Source organism: Pezoporus flaviventris, unplaced genomic scaffold (genome assembly GCF_033815535.1).
Source record: "Pezoporus flaviventris isolate CSIRO_AGI_PZ_B2104156 unplaced genomic scaffold, CSIRO_AGI_Pfla_v1 ptg000256l, whole genome shotgun sequence".
NCBI classification, from domain to species: Eukaryota; Metazoa; Chordata; class Aves; order Psittaciformes; family Psittacidae; genus Pezoporus; species Pezoporus flaviventris.
In genome coordinates, this window is record NW_026892803.1 from 61867 (window position 1) to 76151 (window position 14285).

At 54.8% G+C, this 14285-nt stretch overlaps 1 protein-coding gene across 1 annotated transcript in view; it reads right to left on the reverse strand.

Moving 5' to 3' along the window:
• LOC133263217 (chromodomain-helicase-DNA-binding protein 3-like) overlaps positions 1 to 14285 on the reverse strand; it is a 73877-nt gene that overhangs the window by 39860 nt on the left and 19732 nt on the right. Inside the window, exons 9-11 of the mRNA XM_061442928.1 lie at positions 11976 to 12107; positions 5709 to 5826; positions 373 to 497 (exon numbers count right to left, since the gene is read on the reverse strand). Coding sequence (XP_061298912.1) covers positions 373 to 497; positions 5709 to 5826; positions 11976 to 12107 — 375 coding nt within the window. The remainder of the gene's footprint in view (positions 1 to 372; positions 498 to 5708; positions 5827 to 11975; positions 12108 to 14285) is intronic.

Sequence of the window (14285 nt, forward strand, 5' to 3'; positions counted from 1 at the left end):
GGGTGTGGGGTATGGGGAGTGGGGTGTCGGGTATGGGGAATGGGGTATGGGGTGTGGGATATGGGGTATGGGGTGTGGGGTGTGGGGCGTGGGGTATGGGGTATGGGATATGGGGAGTGAGATATGGGGTATGGGGAATGGGGTGTGGGGTATGGGGTGTGGGATATGGGGTATGGGATATGGGATGTGGGGAATGGGATATGGGGTGTGGGGTATAGGATATGGGGTATGGGATATGGGGTATGGGGAATGTGGCATGGGTATATGGGATATGGGATGTGGGGAATGGGATGTGGGGTATGGGGAATGGGGTGTGGGGAATGGGGTATGTGGAGGAGGTGGGTGCTGGGCGCCACGGGGGGTGCTCAGGACCTGGATGTCGTTGTGTGGGTTCCAGTCGGAGTCGAAGATGACGACGGTGTCGGCGGTCGCCAGGTTGATGCCGAGGCCCCCGGCCCGTGTCGAGAGCAGGAAACAGAACTGCTGCGCCCCCGGCGCTGCCCCCCCGGCGTCAGCGCCCACAGCACCCCCTACAGGCCCCTACAGCACCCACAGACCCCTATAGCACCCCATAGACCCCTACAGCACCCACAGACCCCTATAGCACCCCATAGACCCCTATAGCACCCACAGACCCCTATAGCACCCCATAGACCCCTACAGCACCCACAGACCCCTATAGCACCCCACAGACCCCTACAGCACCCATAGACCCCTATAGCACCCACAGACCCCTACAGCACCCATAGACCCCTATAGCACCCACAGGCCCCTACAGCACCCACAGACCCCTATAGCACCCCATAGACCCCTACAGCACCCACAGACCCCTATAGCAACCACAGACCCCTATAGCACCCCATAGACCCCTACAGCACCCATAGACCCCTATAGCACCCCACAGACCCCTACAGCACCCACAGACCCCTATAGCACCCCATAGACCCCTAAAGCACCCACAGACCCCTATAGCACCCCATAGACCCCTACAGCACCCATAGACCCCTATAGCACCCACAGACCCCTACAGCACCCACAGACCCCTATAGCACCCCATAGACCCCTACAGCACCCATAGACCCCTAAAGCACCCACAGACCCCTACAGCACCCACAGACCCCTATAGCACCCCACAGACCCCTACAGCACCCATAGACCCCTATAGCACCCACAGACCCCTATAGCACCCCATAGACCCCTATAGCACCCACAGACCCCTATAGCACCCATAGACCCCTATAGCACCCACAGACCCCTATAGCACCCACAGACCCTATAGCACCCACAGACCCCTATAGCACCCACAGACCCCTATAGCACCCATAGACCCCTATAGCACCCACAGACCCCTATAGCACCCCATAGACCCCTATAGCACCCACAGACCCCTATAGCACCCATAGACCCCTATAGCACCCACAGACCCCTATAGCACCCATAGACCCCTACAGCACCCACAGACCCCTATAGCAACCACAGACCCCTATAGCACCACATAGACCCCTATAGCACCCACAGACCCCTATAGCACCCACAGACCCCTATAGCACCCATAGACCCCTATAGCACCCACAGACCCCTATAGCACCCATAGACCCCTATAGCACCCACAGACCCCTATAGCACCCCATAGACCCCTATAGCACCCACAGACCCCTATAGCACCCATAGACCCCTACAGCACCCACAGACCCCTATAGCACCCCATAGACCCCTACAGCACCCACAGACCCCTATAGCACCCATAGACCCCCATAGCACCCATAGACCCTATAGCACCCATAGACCCCTACAGCACCCACAGGCCCCTATAGCACCCACAGACCCCTACAGCACCACATAGACCCCTATAGCACCCACAGACCCCTATAGCACCACATAGACCCCTATAGCACCCACAGACCCCTATAGCACCCATAGACCCCTATAGCACCCACAGGCCCCTATAGCACCCACAGACCCCTACAGCACCACATAGACCCCTATAGCACCCACAGACCCCTATAGCACCACATAGACCCCTATAGCACCCACAGACCCCTATAGCACCCATAGACCCCTACAGCACCCACAGACCCCTATAGCACCCCATAGACCCCTACAGCACCCCATAGACCCCTATAGCACCCATAGACCCCTACAGCACCCATAGACCCCTATAGCACCCATAGACCACTATAGCACCCCACAGACACCTATAGTATCCATACCCCTACAGCAGCCCACAGACCACTATAGTGTCCATAGACCATTACAGACCCCCACAGACCCCTACAGCACCCAGACACCTATAGCACCCATAGATCATTACAGCACCCCATAGACCACTATAGCACCCCTTAAATGCCTATAGCACCCAGAGACCACTAAAGACCCCCACAGACCTCTACAGCACCCACAGATCCCTACAGCACCCATAACCCCCTACAGCACCCATAAACCCCTATAGCACCCACAGACACCTATAGCACCCCATAGACGCGTATAGTACCGACAGACCCCTACAGCACCCCACAGACCACTATAGCACCCATAGACCATTAGAGTACCCCACAGACCACTATAGCACCCCATAGATGCCTATAGCACCCACAGACGAGTAAAGACCCCCACAGACCCCTACAGCACTCACAGACCCCTATAGCACCCATAGACCACTACAGCACCCCACAGACCCCTACAGCACGCACAGACCCCATTAACACCCACAAACCCCTATAGCACCCATAGACCCCTATAGCACCCCACAGACCCCTATAGTACACATAGACCCCTACAGCACCCCAAAGACCCCTATAGCACCACACAGAACCCTATAGCACCCATAGACCCCTATAGCACCCCATAGACCCCTATAGTACACATAGACCCCTACAGCACCTCAAAGACCCCTATAGCACCCCACAGAACCCTATAGCACCCATAGACCCCTATAGTACACATAGACCCCTACAGCACCCCAAAGACCCCTATAGCACCCCACAGAACCCTACAGACCCCCAGAGACCCCTATAGCACCCACAGACCCCTACAGCACCCACAGACAGCCAAGAGCCCCTGGCACTGCCCCTCCAGCATCAGCACACACAGCACTCCCTATAGCCCCCCATAGCACCCCATAGCCCCTGGCGTCAGTGGCAACAGTACCCCACAGTTGCCCCCCAAGCCAGTGACCCCCCCCCTCCTATGGGTACCCCGCAACAACCTCTATGTCCCCCCAAAACCCTTTTCCCCCCCACACATTGAAGGCCCCCTACCGCATACTGACCCCCACCCATGGGTGCCCCCATGCTGGGTGCTACCATTGACACATTCAATGGCCTCCTGATGCCAATCATCCCCTACCATTGACTACCCCCTACCCCATACTGACCCCCACCCATGGGTGCCCCCATGCTGGGTGCTACCATTGACACATTCAATGGCCTCCTGATGCCAATCATCCCCTACCATTGACTACCCCCTACCCCATACTGACCCCCACCCATGGGTGCCCCCCATTGGGTGCCACCATTGACACAGTCAAAGGCCTCCTGATGTCAATCACCCCTTACCATTGACTACCCCATAGTGACCCACACCCATTGACTACCCCTCTATGGGTGCCCCCCACCCATGGGTGCCCCCCATTGGGTGCCACCAATGACACAATGTCCTCCTGATGCCAATCACCCCCTACCATTGACTACCCCATAGTGACCCCCACCCACTGACTCCCCCTCTACCTATGGGTGCCCCACACCCATGGGTGCCACCACTGATGTCGTCAATGGCCTTCTGATGCCAATCACCCCCTACCATTGACTACCCCATAGTGACCCCCTACCTATGGGTACCCCCCACCCATGGGTGCCCCCATGCTGGGTGCCCAACAGTGACACAACGTCCTCCTGATGCCAATCAACCCCTACCACTGACTACCCCATAGTGACCCACACCCATTGACTACCCCTCTACCTATGGGTGCCCCCACCCATGGGTGCCCCCCATTGGGTGCCACCACTGACACAGTCAATGGCCTCCTGACGCCAATCACCCCCTACCATTGACTACCCCATAGTGACCCATACCCACTGACTACCCCTCTACCTATGGGTGCTCCACACCCATGGGTGACACCACTGATGTAGTCAATGGCCTCCTGATGCCAATCACCCCCTACCATTGCCTCCCCCCTACCCCATACTGACCCCCTACCTATGGGTGCCCCCCACCTAGGGGTGCCCCCATGCTGGGTGCCACCATTGACACAGTCAATGGCCTCCTGTTACCAATCATCCCTTACCATTGACTACCCCATAGTGACCCCCACCCACTGACTGCCCCCTTACCTACGGGGGCCCCCCACCCATGGGTGCTACCACTGACACATTCAGTGGCCTCCTGATGCCAATCAACCCCTACCATTGACTACCCCACAGTGACCCACACCCATTGACTACCCCTCTACCTATGGGTGCCCCCCACCCCATTGGGTGCCCCCATTGGGTGCCACCACTGACAATGGCCTCCTGACGCCAATCACCCCCTACCATTGACCACCCCCTACCCCATACTGACACCCCTACCTATGGGTGCCCCCACCCATGGGTGCCCCCATGCTGGGTGCTACCATTGACACATTCATTTCATTGGCCTCCTGATGCCAATCACCCCCTATCATTGACTACCCCGTACCCCATACTGACCCCCCCACTCATGGGTGCCCCCCATTGGGTGCCACCATTGACACAGTCAATGGCCTCCTGATACCAATCACCCCCTACCATTGACTACCCCATAGTGACCCACACCCATTGACTACCTCCCTACCTATGGGTGCCCCCCACCCATGGGTGGCACCGCTGACACAGTCAATGGCCTCCTGATCCCAATCACCCCCTACCATTGACTACCCCATAGTGACCCACACCCATTGACTACCTCCCTACCTATGGGTGCCCCCCACCCATGGGTGGCACCGCTGACACAGTCAATGGCCTCCTGATCCCAATCAACCCCTACCATTGACTACCCCCTACCCCATAATGATCCCTACCTATGGGCGCCCCCCATCCATGGGTGCCACCACTGATGCAGTCAATGGCCTCCTGATACCAATCACCCCTTACCATTGACTACCCCATAGTGACCCCCACCCATTGACTACCCCTCTACCTATGGGTGCCCCATGCTGGGTGCCACCATTGACACAGTCAATGGCCTCCTGATGCCAATCACCCCATACCATTAACTACCCCCATAGTGACCCACACCCACTGACTCCCCCCATACCCATGGGTGCCCCCCACCCATGGGTGCTCCCATTGACACATTCAATGGCCTCCTGATGCCAATCATCCCTTACCATTGACTACCCCATAGTGACCCACACCCCTTGACTATCCCTGTACCTATGGGTGCCCTCCACCCATGGGTGCTCCCATTAACACATTCAATGGCCTCCTGATGCCAATCATCCCTTACCATTGACTACCCCATAGTGACCCCCACCCATTGACTACCCCCATAGTGACCCACACCCATTGACTACCCCCATACCTGTGGGTGCCCCCGTGCTGGGTGCCACCACTGACACATTCAATAGCCTCCCGATGCCAATCACCCCCTACCATCAACTACCCCCATAGTGACCCACACCCACTGACTGACCTCCCCCCTACCCATGGGTGCCCCCCCACCCATGGGTGCCCCCCATTGGGTGCTACCGTTGAAGCGGTCGATGGCCTCCTGCCGCAGGGCGCCGGTGATGCCGCCGTCGATGCGCTCGTACTTGTAGCCCTCGTAGTCCAGGAAGTCCTCGAGCAGGTCCAGCATCTTCGTCATCTGCGGGCACTGGTTATACTGGGAGCACTGGGGCCGCGCACTGGGTGCTACGGGGAGGCTATGGGGGCTATGGGTGCTAAAGGTTGCTATGGGTGGCTATGGGTGCTATAGGTTGCTATGGGTGCTAAAGGTTGCTATAGGTGGCTATGGGTGCTAAACGTGCTAAAAGTTGCTATGGGTGGCTATGGGTGCTAAAGGTTGCTATGGGTGGCTATGGGTGCTAAAGGTTGCTGTGGGTGGCTATGGGTGCTATAGGTTGCTATGGGTGGCTATGGGTGCTACAGGTTGCTGTGGGTGGCTATGGGTGCTAAAGGTTGCTATGGGTGGCTATGGGTGCTATAGGTTGCTATGGGTGGCTATGGGTGCTAAAGGTTGCTGTGGGTGGCTATGGGTGCTAAAGGTTGCTATGGGTGGCTATGGGTGCTATAGGTAGCTATGGGTGGCTATGGGTGCTATAGGTAGCTATGGGTGGCTATGGGTGCTATAGGTTGCTGTGGGTGGTTATGGGTGCTATGGGTGCTAAAGGTTGCTATGGGTGGCTATGGGTGCGATGGATGTTATAGGTTGCTGTGGGTGTCTACGGGTGCTATGGATGCCATAGGTTGCTATGGACATCTATGGGTGCTATGGATTCTAAAGTTTGTTATGGGTATCTATGGGTGCTATGGATGTTATAGGTTGCTGTGGGTGTCTATGGGTGCTATGGATGCTATAGGATGCTATGGACATCTGTGGGTGCTATGGATGCTAAAGGTTGTTATGGGTATCTATGGGTGCTATGGATGTTATAGGTTGCTGTGGGTTTCTATGGGTGCTATGGATGTTATAGGCTGCTATGGGTGTCTATGGACGTCTATGGGTGCTACAGGTTGATATGGGTGTCTATGGGTGCTATAGGTTGCTATGGGTGTCTATGGATGCTATTGATGCTTAGGAGTGTCTATGGGTGCTATGGATGCTAAAGGTTACTATGGGTATCTATGGGTGCTATGGATGCGATAGGTTCCTATGGGTGTCTGTGGGTGATAGGGGTGCTAAAGGTTGCTATGGGTGTCTATGCCTGTCTATGGGTGGTATGGGTGCTAAAGGTTGCTATGGGTGTCTATGGGTGGTATGGGTGCTAAAGGTTGCTATGGGTGTCTATGGGTGTCTATGCCTGTCTATGGGTGGTATGGGTGCTAAAGGTTGCTATGGGTGTCTATGGATGTCTACAGGTGCGATAGGCTGCTATGGGTGTCTATGGATGTCTATGGGTGCTAAAGGTTGCTATGGGTGTCTATGGGTGCTATGGATGCGATAGGTTCCTATGGGTGTCTATGGATGTCTATGGGTGCTACGGGTGCTAAAGGTTGCTATGGGTGTCTATGGATGTCTATGGGTGCTAAAGGTTGCTATGGGTGTCTATGGGTGTCTATGCCTGTCTATGGGTGGTATGGGTGCTAAAGGTTGCTATGGGTATCTATGGATGTCCATGGGTGCTAAAGGTTGCTATGGGTGTCTATGGGTGCTATGGATGCGATAGGTTCCTATGGGTGTCTATGGATGTCTATGGGTGCTACGGGTGCTAAATGTTCCTATGGGTGTCTATGGATGTCTATGGGTGCTAAAGGTTGCTATGGGTGTCTATGCCTGTCTATGGGTGGTATGGGTGCTAAAGGTTGCTATGGGTGTCTATGGATGTCTATGGGTGCTAAAGGTTGCTATGGGTGTCTATGGGTGCTATGGATGCGATAGGTTGCTATGGGTGCCTATGCCTGTCTATGGGTGGTATGGGTGCTAAAGGTTGCTATGGGTGTCTATGCCTGTCTATGGGTGCTAAAGGTTGCTATGGGCGTCTATGGGTGCTATGGATGCGATAGGTTCCTATGGGTGTCTATGGATGTCTATGGGTGCTACAGGTGCTAAAGGTTGCTATGGGTGTCTATGGATGTCTATGGGTGCTAAAGGTTGCGATGGGTGTCTATGGGTGTCTATGCCTGTCTATGGGTGGTATGGGTGCTAAAGGTTGCTATGGGTGTCTATGGATGTCTATGGGTGCTAAAGGTTGCTATCGGTGTTTATGGGTGCTATGGATGCGATAGGTTTCTATGGGTGTCTATGGATGTCTATGGGTGCTACGGGTGCTAAAGGTTGCTATGAGTGTCTATGGATGTCTATGGGTGCTAAAGGTTGCTATGGGTGTCTATGGGTGCTATGGATGCGATAGGTTGCTATGGGTGCCTATGCCTGTCTATGGGTGGTATGGGTGCTAAAGGTTGCTATGGGTGTCTATGCCTGTCTATGGGTGCTAAAGGTTGCTATGGGTGTCTATGGGTGCTATGGATGCGATAGGTTCCTATGGGTGTCTATGCCTGTCTATGGGTGCTAAAGGTTGCTATGGGTGTCTATGGGTGCTATGGATGCGATAGGTTCCTATGGGTGTCTATGGATGTCTATGGGTGCTACAGGTGCTATGGGTGTCTATGGATGTCTATGGGTGCTACAGGTGCTAAAGGTTGCTATGGGTGTCTATGGATGTCTATGGGTGCTAAAGGTTGCTATGGGTGTCTATGGGTGTCTATGCCTGTCTATGGGTGGTATGGGTGCTAAAGGTTGCTATGGGTGTCTATGGATGTCTATGGGTGCTACAGGTGCTAAAGGTTGCTATGGGTGTCTATGGATGTCTATGGGTGCTACAGGTGCTAAAGGTTGCTATGGGTGTCTATGGATGTCTATGGGTGCTAAAGGTTGCTATGGGTGTCTATGGGTGTCTATGCCTGTCTATGGGTGGTATGGGTGCTAAAGGTTGCTATGGGTGTCTATGGATGTCTATGGGTGCTAAAGGTTGCTATGGGTGTCTATGGCTGTCTATGGGTGCTAAAGGTTGCTATGGGTGTCTATGGGTGCTATGGATGTGATAGGTTGCTATGGGTGCCTATGCCTGTCTATGGGTGGTATGGGTGCTAAAGATTGCTATGGGTGTCTATGCATGTCTATGGGTGCTAACGGTTGCTACGGGTGTCTATGGGTGCTATGGATGCGATAGGTTCCTATGGGTGTCTATGCCTGTCTATGGGTGTTATGGGTGCTAAAGATCGCTATGGGTGTCTACGGGTGCTATGGATATCTATGGATGTCTAGTGGTGGCTATGGGTGCTATGGATGCTATAGGGTGCTATGGGTGTCTATGGATGTCTGTGTGTCTATGGATGCTATAGGGTGCTATGGGTGTCTATGGATGCCTAAGGGTGTCTATGGGGTGTCTTTGGATACTATGGATGTCTATGGGTGCTACAGTGTATCTATAGGGTGCTATATGAAGGTCTATATGTGCTGTGGGTGTCACCTGGCAGAAGATGAGCACAGGGTGGTGCTATGGGGGTGTCTATAGGTGCTAGACGGATGTTACAGGGTATCTATAGGGTATCTATAGATGTTATAGGGTACCTATAGAGTATCTATAGATGCTATAGAGTATCTGTAGGGTATCTATAGATGTTATAGGGTACCTATAGAGTATCTATAGATGCTATAGAGTATCTGTAGGGTATCTATAGATGTTATAGAGTATCTATAGATACTATAGGGTATCTATAGAGTATCTATAGATGCTATGCGGTACCTATAGGGTGTCTATAAATGTTTTAGGGCATCTATAGGGCATATATAGATGCTATAGGATAACTATAGATGTTATAGAGTACCCACAGGGTATCTAGAGATGCTATAGAGTACCTATAGATGCTATAAGTTATCAATAGGGCATCTATAGATGCTGTAGGGCATCTGTAGGGTATCTATAGATGCCACAGGATATCTATAGATGCTACAGGGTATCTATAGGGTATCTATACATGCTACGGGATATCTATCAATGCTATAGGGTACTTATAAGGTACCTATAGGGCCTGTGGGTGTCACCTGGGAGAAGATGAGCACACAGTGGTGCTATAGGGGTGCCTATAGGTGCTACATGGATGTTATAGGGTATCTATAGGGTACCTATACAGTATCTATAGATGCTATAGTATCTATAGGGTATCTATAGATTCCACAGAGTACCTATAGTGTATCTATAAAGTCTATAGGGTATCTATAGGGTACCTATAGGTACCTACAGATGCTATAAGGTACCTACAGGGTATCTATAGATGCTACAGGGTATCTATAGGGTATCTACAGATGCTATAGGATATCTACAGATGCTAAAAGGTACCTATAGATGCCATAAGGTATCTATAGGGTATCTATAGATGCTGTAGAGTATCTATAGGGTATCTATAGATACTATAGGATAGCTATAGGGTATGCAAAGGGTATCTATAGATGCTGTAGGGTACCTATAGGGTATCTACAGATGCTATAGGGTACCTATACATGCTATAAGGTATCTAAAAGGTATCTATAGATGCTTTAGAGTATCTATAGGGTATCTATAGATAGCATAGGGTAGGTATAGGGTATCCAAACGGTAACTATAGATGCTATATGGTCCCTATAGGGTATCTAGCGATGCTATAGGGTACCTATAGGGATGTATAGATGCTATAGGGCACCTATAGGGTATCTATCAATGCTATAGGATATCTATCGATGCTATCAGGCCCCTATATGGTATCTATCTATGCTATAGGGTACCCATAGGGTCCCCATAGATGCCATAGGGTCCCCATAGGGTCCCCAGAGATGCCATAGGGTCCCCATAGTGCACCCATAGGGCATCCATAGATGCCATAGTGCACCCATAGGGCACCCATAGTGCACCCATAGGGCACCCAAAGGGCACCCATAGGCACCCATAGTGCACCCATAGGCACCCATAGGGCATACATAGGGCACCCAAAGATGCCATAGTGCACACATAGGGTACCCATAGGCACCCACAGGGCACCCATAGATGCCATAGGGTCCCCATAGTGCACCCACAGGGCACCCATAGATGCCATAGGGTCCCCATAGTGCACCCACAGGGCACCCATAGATGCCACAGGGTCCCCATAGTGCACCCATAGGGCACCCATAATGCACCCATACTGCACCCATAAGGTACCCGTAGGCACCCATAGGCACCCATAGTGCACCCACAGGCACCCAAAGGCACCCACAGGGCATCCATAGGCACCCACAGTGCACCCATAGATGCCATAGTGCACCCATAGGGCACCCACAGGCACCCACAGGCACCCATAGACCCCCATAGGCCCCCATAGTGCACCCATAGGCACCCACAGGCACCCATAGTGCACCCATGGGGCACCCATAGGCACCCACAGGCACCCATAGTGCACCCATGTGCACCCATGGGGCACCCATAGGCACCCATAGGCATCCACAGGGCACCCGTAGACACTCATAGGGCACCCACAGTGCACCCATAGGCACCCCCATAGTGCACCTATAGGGCACCCATAGATGCCATCGTGCACCCATAGGGTACCCACAGGGCACCCACAGGCACCCATAGGGCACCCACAGAGCACCCATAGGCACCCACAGGCACCCATAGAGCACCCATAGGCACCCATAGGCACCCATAGAGCACCCATAGGACACCCATAGATGCCATGGGGCACCCATAGGCACCCATAGAGCACCCATAGGACACCCATAGATGCCATGGGGCACCCACAGGCACCCACAGAGCACCCATAGGACACCCATAGATGCCATGGGGCACCCATAGGCACCCATAGAGCACCCATAGGACACCCATAGATGCCATGGGGCACCCATAGGCACCCATAGAGCACCCATAGGGCACACATAGGGCACCCATAGAGCACCCATAGGCACCCATAGGGCACACACAGGGCACCCATAGGCACCCATAGATGCCACGGGGCACCCATAGAGCACCCATAGGCACACATAGATGCCATAGGGCACCCACAGATGCCACAGGGCACCCATAGGGCACCCATAGAGCACCCATAGGCACCCATAGAGCACCCATAGGCACCCACAGGGCACCCATAGAGCACGCATAGGCACCCATAGAGCACCCATAGGACACCCATAGATGCCATGGGGCACCCATAGGCACCCATAGGCACCCATAGAGCACCCATAGGCACCCATAGGCACCCATAGAGCACCCACAGGCACCCATAGGCACCCATAGAGCACCCATAGGCCCCCCTAGGCCCCCATGGGGCAGGCGCGGGGCTCACCTGGGAGAAGATGAGCACGCGGTGGTTCTGCTCCTTGAGCTTGCGCAGCATCTTCTGGAGCAGGAGCAGCTTCCCCGAGGCCTTGATGAGCGCCCCCCCCTCGTACGCCCCGCTCGGCAGCTTCGGGGACTCCTGCGGGCACCCCACAGGAACCCCATAGCACCCACTGCACCCCATAGAAACCCCATAGCACCCACGGCACCCCCATAGAAACCGCATAGCACCCACGGCACCCCCATAGCACCCACAGCACCCCACAGGAACCCCATAGCACCCACTGCACCCCATAGAAACCCCATAGCACCCACGGCACCCCCATAGAAACCGCATAGCACCCACGGCACCCCCATAGCACCCACAGCACCCCATAGAAACCCCATAGCACCCACAGCACCCCATAGAAACCCCATAGCACCCACGGCACCCCATAGAAACCGCATAGCACCCACGGCACCCCATAGAAACCCCATAGCACCCACGGCACCCCCATAGAAACCGCATAGCACCCACGGCACCCCCACAGCACCCACAGCACCCCATAGAAACCCCATAGCACCCACAGCACCCCATAGAAACCCCATAGCACCCACGGCACCCCCATAGCACCCACGGCACCCCATAGAAACCCCATAGCACCCATGGCACCCCCATAGCACCCACAGCACCCCATAGCACCCACGGCACCCCCATAGAAACCCCATAGCACCCACAGCACCCCATAGAAACCCCATAGCACCCACGGCACCCCCATAGCACCCACTGCACCCCATAGAAACCCCATAGCACCCACGGCACCCCATAGAAACCCCATAGCACCCACAGCACCCCATAGAAACCCCATAGCACCCACAGCACCCCATAGAAACCCCATAGCACCCATGGCACCCCCATAGCACCCACAGCACCCCATAGCACCCACGGCACCCCCATAGAAACCCCATAGCACCCACAGCACCCCATAGAAACCCCATAGCACCCACGGCACCCCCATAGCACCCACTGCACCCCATAGAAACCCCATAGCACCCACGGCACCCCATAGAAACCACAGAGCACCCAATGGATCCCCACAGAAACCACACAGCACCCCATGGACCCCCATACCACCCCATAGCACCCCATGGATCCCCACAGCACCCCATAGAAACCCCATGGATCCCCATAGCACCCCATAGAAACCACAGAGCACCCCACAGAAACCACACAGCACCCCATGGACCCCCATACCACCCCATAGCACCCCATGGATCCCCATAGCACCCCATAGAAACCACATGGATCCCCATAGCACCCCATAGAAACCACACAGCACCCCATGGCACCCCATGGATCCCCACAGCACCCCATATAAACCCCATGGATCCCCATAGCACCCCATAGAAACCACAGAGCACCCCCATGGCACCCCCACAGCACCCAATGGCACCCCATAGAAACCCCATACAAACCCCATAGCACCCCCATGGCACCCCACAGAAACCCCACAGCACCCCATGGCACCCAATGGATCCCCATAGCACCACATGGCACCCCACAGAAACCACACGGCACCCCATGGCACCCATGGCACCCCATAGCACCCCATGGATCCCCATAGGAACCCCATGGATCCACATAGCACCCCCATGGCACCCTATGGATCCCCATAGCACCCCCACAGCACCCCATAGAAACCACATGGCACCCCATGGATCCCCATGGATCCTCATAGAAACCACACAGCACCCCATGGCACCCCATGGATCCCCAGAGATCCCCATAGAAACCACATAGCACCCCATGGCACTCCATGGATCCCCATGGCACCCCATAGCACCCCAGAGAAACCCCATAGCACCCCACAGCACCCCATGGCACCCCATAGCACCCCCATGGCACCCCACAGAACACCATGGATCCCCATAGCACCCCATGGCACTCCCCTAGCACCCCCATGGCACTCACATAGCACCCCATGGCACCCCATAGAAACCCCATGGCACCCCATAGCACCCCATGGCACCCCATAGCACCCCCATAGCACCACTATGGCACCCCCATGGATTCCCACAGCACCCCATGGCACCGAATAGAAACCACATGGCACCCCATAGCACCCCATGGCACCCCATAGAAACCCCATGGCACCCCATAGCACCCCATGGCACCCCATAGCACCCCCATAGCACCACTATGGCACCCCCATGGATTCCCATAGCACCCCATGGCACCGAACAGAAACCACATGGCACCCCATAGCACCCCATGGCACCTCATGGCACCCCCATGGCACCCCACAGAAACCACATAGCACCCCATGGCACCCCCATA